The 6,900-nt window shown below is 53.4% G+C and overlaps 1 protein-coding gene across 1 annotated transcript in view; it reads right to left on the reverse strand.

Moving 5' to 3' along the window:
- Positions 1-325: 325 nt before the first annotated feature.
- The window catches only part of CSUI_000245 (heavy chain 2 family protein), a gene marked incomplete at its 3' end in the record, with an annotated part of 28,956 nt that continues 22,381 nt past the window's right edge, over positions 326-6,900 (reverse strand). Inside the window, exons 52-66 of the mRNA XM_068060479.1 lie at positions 6,780-6,900; positions 6,455-6,742; positions 6,082-6,375; positions 5,572-5,745; positions 5,377-5,468; positions 5,084-5,287; positions 4,297-4,557; positions 3,501-3,804; positions 3,132-3,364; positions 2,750-3,011; positions 2,114-2,308; positions 1,831-2,019; positions 1,234-1,581; positions 994-1,125; positions 326-658 (exon numbers count right to left, since the gene is read on the reverse strand). The exon at positions 6,780-6,900 is cut by the window's right edge and continues 101 nt beyond it. Coding sequence (XP_067927540.1) covers positions 326-658; positions 994-1,125; positions 1,234-1,581; positions 1,831-2,019; positions 2,114-2,308; positions 2,750-3,011; positions 3,132-3,364; positions 3,501-3,804; positions 4,297-4,557; positions 5,084-5,287; positions 5,377-5,468; positions 5,572-5,745; positions 6,082-6,375; positions 6,455-6,742; positions 6,780-6,900 — 3,430 coding nt within the window. The remainder of the gene's footprint in view (positions 659-993; positions 1,126-1,233; positions 1,582-1,830; positions 2,020-2,113; positions 2,309-2,749; positions 3,012-3,131; positions 3,365-3,500; positions 3,805-4,296; positions 4,558-5,083; positions 5,288-5,376; positions 5,469-5,571; positions 5,746-6,081; positions 6,376-6,454; positions 6,743-6,779) is intronic.

The following is a 6,900-nucleotide window of genomic DNA, read 5'->3' on the forward strand; positions in this document are numbered from 1 at the left end:
CGGTTCGTTAAGAAGTATTGTTAGTATCTACTGTTGCCCATCTCTCTAACTCGTCCACTTTGTATCGCCAGCGTCTCTTCGTCCTGTTGGATATTCCACACCACCCAGCATGCGATGTCACTTCTTGGTTGAAACAGTTGACGGAGATTCACAATCGTGTCAGGCCTTCAGTTTGGTCAGTTCCAGAAAAGGAGCACCAGTAAGCCAGCCTCCGCCTGTCACGGTACCGTACTGCGGCGGGAGTTTACTCGGAAGGACCCAAGCTCGCCAGGGCCATTCCGATACAGGATGTAGAAAAGCAAGAAGGCAAGTTTTAGTCAGACGTTGACAGCAGCAGCGCTGTGCCTCGTTTGACCCAGAAAGACGGGTCCACACCTCCCGACTTCAGTTCCACTAGTGTTACAAAGGAAGGCCTCTCGCGTGTTCCGGTACGTATAGGATATACGTAAAGAGGACAAAAGTATGTTGCTTCTCCGGACTGGCGTTTCCGAGCCACTGGCTTGAAATGCACTATGGGCATATCTGTTATCAGCTTCATAGGGTCGGAATCCTTCAGGGAGTGATTTTCCACGTTCCATGCGGCACCTTCTAGATACATCCGCTTGATAAAGGCTCCTTCCTTCGGAGGCTGTGCAATCTGCATCTCGTCGCCCGTTGTCTGCATTGAGACCACAATATCCCATGGACACACCGCTGCTTTGTCATGCAAAGCCCTAGCGAATCACCATCCCAGTGCCCTGCACTCTTGCTTAGAAAAGAGCCAACTGAAAGGGCAGAATGCACGACTTCTGAGACCCGCGGCGGCACACGCGGACTCCCCACCGAAGTAACACAGTAGGTCGGAGTTCAGAAAAGAGCACCGGCCTTCACAGTTGCCGTAGCTGCATTCACGCCGCGATGTCGCCAGGCAAGGCTCGCCTTGATGGTTAAGGCAGGTTTTGCCACGCGTGTTCTAGGAAAACTTCTCGTACCTCCCCCATCACCCCGGCTCACTTGCACAACGAAGTCGAAGTTCAGCATGTCTATAGAAGTCGAATTTTTCCGCGCAAACTGTTGTAACAAAGCTGTAAGAAACCCGCTTGGGTATGTAAAGCCTCCAAGCCAGAAGACTTTTGGTGGCCTCTCCTGCGCGTACAGAAGAGTGAAACAGGAGAGTCGACCAAAGCCTTCTTGTCTGTCGCAGCACTAGTACACCCGTGCACGGTGATCAATAGTAAAACCAGCAGCGCTTACCAGGCCCCATCTATTTATATGGTCGATCCTCTCTCTCAGATTTAGTACCCAACTCGATAGAGGCTTTACTGACGGGTACGCGAACTTCCACGCTTCCGGCACTTTTCCCTTGTCCAGGGACTGCATCACCAGTTCTACTTCATCCGACATAACTGTCAACCCCGCAAGCCCTTTTTTCAGGGCGCAGAGGGACTCCCGGACGAATCGGAGCAACTTGTTGAAGCGCTGAACTTCCTGGAGAAGAACCACTCGAAGAGGCGAAGAGTCTCCTTCTCCGCGTGCTACAATAGTCTGGTAGTCAATATCTGGGGGCCATGCTTGCTCCACGGATTCACAAAGCTTGTAAACCTGATGTCAAGGCAGATAAGCCAGCAGCACACGCCGTCCGGGGCACTCCCGTTTGGAGTCTTCGGTTCCGGATTCTCGGTTAAAACTGGTCTCAGCTCCGCGCTGTTCTCTAGTCGCTTCCGGCCGGCAGTTGTCTTCATCGGCCTCTAGTAGCTTGTCCACTTGGTTCCACACCTCGCCACAGAAACTCTGTAAGCACCGCGTACGTCTGTTCGCTGACTACACGACCGTGCGCAAAAATCTGTTTACCTGCTCTTCTGGTGAACCTGTGCCTCCTGCTGACTGTGTATTCGTTCCAGGGGGCTGAAGCAGTAGGAGTGTCGAGAGCAAGTTGTCGGTGTCCGCGATCTGGGAGGAAATCTCAGCATTCACGTGCTGACTGAAGGCTTCGGGTGGGTCAATCACCGACAGGTCGCGGACGTAATTTCGGAAGCCATTCTGCAGGCCATTCACGAGCATAACGGATTCACCTATGCAGGCGTGCGTGGACGCAGTAGCCTGACAGGACATCGTTCCTTTATCGAAGACTCACAAGTGTAGTGTCCTCCGGAATATAGTAGGTTCCAGAGGCCGAGAATTTGAAATCAGACTGGAGTGCTTGCGGTCCAAAAAAGTCTGAGCAGTACACGCGAAGCAGCCTGAGGTCTCTATCGTCTGTCACCCGCCCGCCGTAACAGGCGTCTGCGATCATGTAGCGGAGGGCTTCCCATGGCATGTCATGGCTGTACTGGGCAAAAACAGCAAGGAGGCCATGTCACAACAGAGAGAGCAAGAAAGTGCTGTGACACTGCTGGCATGTCTAAGCAAATCTGGTTCTGCTGAGTGCTTTCAATGACTAAAGGCCAACCGCTGACGGGTGTCTACTTGCGTGTCGGAGGGTCTTCGTAGAACCCGGGATACCTCCGCGTTTTCTTGGAGAGGAGAGCAAATGAACTGGTTCACCCATGGACTGTCGTTCGCCGGGAAAAACCCAGGGACAAACTGCTAGCGGCTGTGCAGGGACGCATCGACAGCAGCAGGTGGCCGAGTGCGGGACGTCGGACTCAGGCACTGCGAGGGCACCGGACCCTCTGGAGGATCAGCCGTTCTGAGTAAGCCATCCAGTTGCGCGACTGCGGATCCGTGAGTTCCCAGAGAAGTTGTAGAAACTAGAAGGTACTGCGCTTACTTGCTCTACGTAGATGGCTAGTATATTATCACTGACAACAAAGTCGGAATCATTGAAGTCGTACGGTACATTCCAGCCCACACTCTTGAACTTCCTCCGCTCAAGCAAAACGGCATGGAGCCAGCAGAGTGAAAAGAAAAGTCGTCTATATTTGTCGTCTGCAACCTTGACCCTTGACAAATCCTCTTCGGCGTGCTGAAGCAGAAGCCTCTGCAGATTTGATTTCAAGCCTTTAGGCGGCTCGGTGGTAATTTTTGTCGACCTTGACGCAAACGTACCACGCGATCGAATGTAACTTTGCTGGACACCTGAAAATTTTCTCCGGCGGTATAAGACTGCACCGTCCAGTACCGTGCACATGGGAACCCTGCTTTTTGCCTACCGCTGCAGGAGGGCAATTGGAAACTCGGGGTGAGGCTCCGAGGACAGCCACAGCCTGTAGTTTTCGTGGGGCTTCGATTCAATGACCTCTTCGATCAGTTTCTCCATAGTTGGGAGCCATGAGAGCGCCAGGTGGCAGTTGGCGAGGAAGACCCAAAAGCCGTGACGTGCTCCTTCTCGGATAAGCTTTTCCGCTCGAGTTGACTGGCCCTGTCCTAGCGCAACAGCGATGGCCTGAACCGCATCAGCGGGGAGCGGGCTGAGCCATGAAGTGTAAAACCATCGTCTTTGTCCGTCCGTCATCACCGTGGAAGTCGCAGCCATCCTACTTGCGGCGGCTTCAAAGAAGAGCCTAAGTCATTCTGCTCACCTGAATGTTTTTGCTTGATGCCAGGGCCATAAGCTGCCCTGTCGGGTCGACCTTCGAGAGGACGAAAATCAGGGGCACCGTGTTTTTCGACGACGCGAAGACGGCTTCAAGATCGAGTGGAGGCGACTCCACAAACCGAGAATCCATTGTGTCGGCGATGAACCGGGTAGCAGCAGGGAGAAACCGGTCAGGTCTCAGACAACGGACTATTAGAAGTCTTTGAAGCGAGTCCAGACGGTTTTGCCACTCTCCAGGCAGAGGCTCTCTCTCGGGCTCGGAGGTCGCGTACCATTTCCGCCAGTCCCTGAGTGGACGATGAAGACACCGCACTGGGCAAGGATCGACGACAGACAATCTTAAGGACACGGACAGCTATCCGCACTTGCATCCCGGACGTTCTGACAGACAGTCTTGGAGACACAGACAGCTATCCTCGGTTGCATGTGACGTTCCGAGGCAATACGAGAGTGCCAAGCAACAGCCTCTGCCGTCACTGCCGCAAAATCCGCAGTGCCCCCCAAACGCCGACAGTCCAGAATGCAGCAACAGAGAACCGCCCTGTACCCGAGATTTTCTACTATAGCCTGTGGTGTAACCGCGCGAACATCATTTGCAGGGTCGAGGCGCCCGCGCGCGCAGCCAGCTACTTTTCAGGGTGGATCCATCTGCGAAATGCGGTGCGCTCTCCCTCGGCGCGCGTGGAATCAGTATGCGATTCCGCTACTTTAGCTATAGCAGGGCCCGCCAACATGGCTGCTGAGAAGAGCATCTGTTAATTCCCTAGAAAAAAACCCACCTCAGAGTCTGTTCATAAGAGGTCTGGAACCCTTGCAAGCTCGGAAGCTTTTCCATTTCACAGATGCTATCCCAAATGGTCTGACTGATCCAATCAGGGTCTGGATTTTGCGGTTGGTTTTTGCGGTCTGTTACTTTCCCGCCTGCTAAGAGAAACTGATACTCCTCCCTGTTCAACTGTCCACGCGACTGGAGGACACTAATAGTGAGGTGAAGGCTGAGCAGGAGTTTGTGCTTTTCGAACAGCCCGAGGCACGCATTCCTGAAGAGCGGCACCACAACAAGCAACCTCATCACGAGTTCAACGGGACTCGGTCGTTTCCCTGGTACCGCAGGGCCCGCAGTGTCGGAGGTAAGTACCAGACAGGTCGGGAGCGGATAAGCTCTCTGCCAGGCTGCTGCCAACTAAATCTTCGAGTCACGACAGGATACTGTTTTTCTGAATGCCCAGCCTTAAGCGCAGCTCCAGCTCCTCCGCCGACCTGTACATTCGGCCGGCAGGAACTCAGGTTGAGCTGCACTTTCTGTCAGGCCACCGAAGAAAAAATGTCGGCTGGACGTGGCAGCCTGCCCTCCAACAACGAATCATGCACCAGCATCAACTCATCCTGCGAGCTTCTGTTTGCTCTGCAAAAGGCGAGTGTACAGGGCGACCCGGATGTTGTTGCCATTCCGGCATGGCAAAAAGGAAACTAGGCAACGGCGGCTCATACGCGCTGAACTGCCTCTTACTCGGTACACGCAGCCCCTCTGGGGCACAGCTTGTCTTGAACTCCAGCAGGACGTACCGATAGACAGCAAGCGTGTGATAACTGTTCAGCACTTGCACGTGCTCTTCGACAGATGCTGTCATCGAGTTATTTTCTTTAGCTCTTTCTATACTGCTGATAAACAGCTCCACGTAGGAGTCCAAAGAGAACTGGTACATCGGGTCGGCGACGATGAGATCATGCAAAACGAAGTAGAGGACAGACGCTCGGAGACCGCAAGGCCTGTATACATTAGAGCAATGAAAGTTTTATGGAACCGGGGTGTCAGCGACATCAGGCAGCAAAGGCCCCGCAGTCTGCACCCTGCTTACTTGTAGGCATCCCGAGCTTGATCTATCTTTTGCATGGTTTGCTCCGAAACTTCTATTTGCCGAGTGACTTCCTCAGCAATTGACTTCGACTCCTGTTCACGTAACACCAGCAGTTCACACGGGAAAGGCGATGCATTCGAGAAGGGCCCCCTGACCGACCCCCTGGCTCCTTTGTCTTTTCGTCGCACACCAGACCTGGAGTGCAGTAATCAGTTCCACGTCATCAAGGAGAGAGCCGTGAGAGTTAGTTAGAAGTCTGAGGATTTCATCCTCGAGGTCCTGCAGGCGCCGCCGGCCATCAGCCAGTTTCACCACAAGCTCGTTCTTCTGCTCTTCCAGTCGTGGTTCTTCCTTCATGACCACTATCGCCTACGTGCAAGGCACAGTCAAGCACCCCGACAGTACGGACACTCCTACTTAAGAGGGTGCCCGCAGGGAAAGCTCCTGTCACCTTGTTTGATGGAGCCGCAGAAAGAAGAACTGCACAGGCGACTCCAGAACGCGATTGTAAGGGTTTCCACGCACATGCCTGTGGTCGGCTGCCGAGGAGAGAAGTCCTACAGTCGGGGTGCTTCCCACGGTAAGGGGGTTTTCTGTGGAAGTCATGGGAGTGCCGAACGGTTCCTGATTCAGGTTTCATTTTGTGGGTAACTCTAGAACCGCCCTGGCTGCCGTATGCTAAGCGAAAGCAAGTGTGTGCATCACCAGTAGTTGCGCAGTTAGCCCATCTTCCTTTACAATGAAGTTAACCAAATTGACACTCGAAGCCACCTCGGGCATGAAGTGGGGGTTCATCATCTTCGTCGTTAAGTAGAACTTAAAGTTCGAGTTGTACCTTGCAACGACATCCCCTGAAGGAGTTGAGAACCATACGTTACGAAGAGAGGGAAACTTTCTTTTTCCTCCTTGTGATGCATATGCCACAGCAGCCAGAATTTCTTCCGTCATCTGACTCCGGCGCGCTTTGCCGGCGATGGTGAGACTCTTAGAAAAGTCATTCTTCAGTCGCCTGGGAAGACGGAGAGGCGAACTTCTTTCAGTCCGCATTACCGATCTTAATTGATGGAGATCCACCAACGTCCATGACCCGCTGTGAGAGGATAGAGTCGAGGGAGGGGTCAACATCATTTTGTACGCGTTCCATCAGAACAGGCGTCCCGTTCTCGACAGACATTATAAGTATCCGCAGGTAGTTCTTTGTCTCAGGGTCAATTATCTGCATGGCGAGCCAGGTGCACAACGGAGACCCCGGCCGTCCTCTTCCCCACCATCCTTGTATAGTGTGGGGGCCGAGCACCGTCCAGTTCGGCGGTTCTGCGTTCCTCGAACTGCTATTAGTGAACCTCGGTTCTACAGCTGTCCTAACCTATATTGCAGACCCAAGCCGCATAAGCATCTCTGACCTTCAGGTCATTGGCCGCTTCCATCCGGCGAATCCATTTTGTGGCCTGGTTTTGCGGATCTATCATCAGCGGCCAGCGTCTCGATCTCGTGACGAGGACGCCGTTCTCAGTAGAAAACCGA

The sequence above is a fragment of the Cystoisospora suis genome (genome assembly GCF_002600585.1).
Source record: "Cystoisospora suis strain Wien I chromosome Unknown contig_111, whole genome shotgun sequence".
In the NCBI taxonomy this organism is placed as follows: domain Eukaryota; phylum Apicomplexa; class Conoidasida; order Eucoccidiorida; family Sarcocystidae; genus Cystoisospora; species Cystoisospora suis.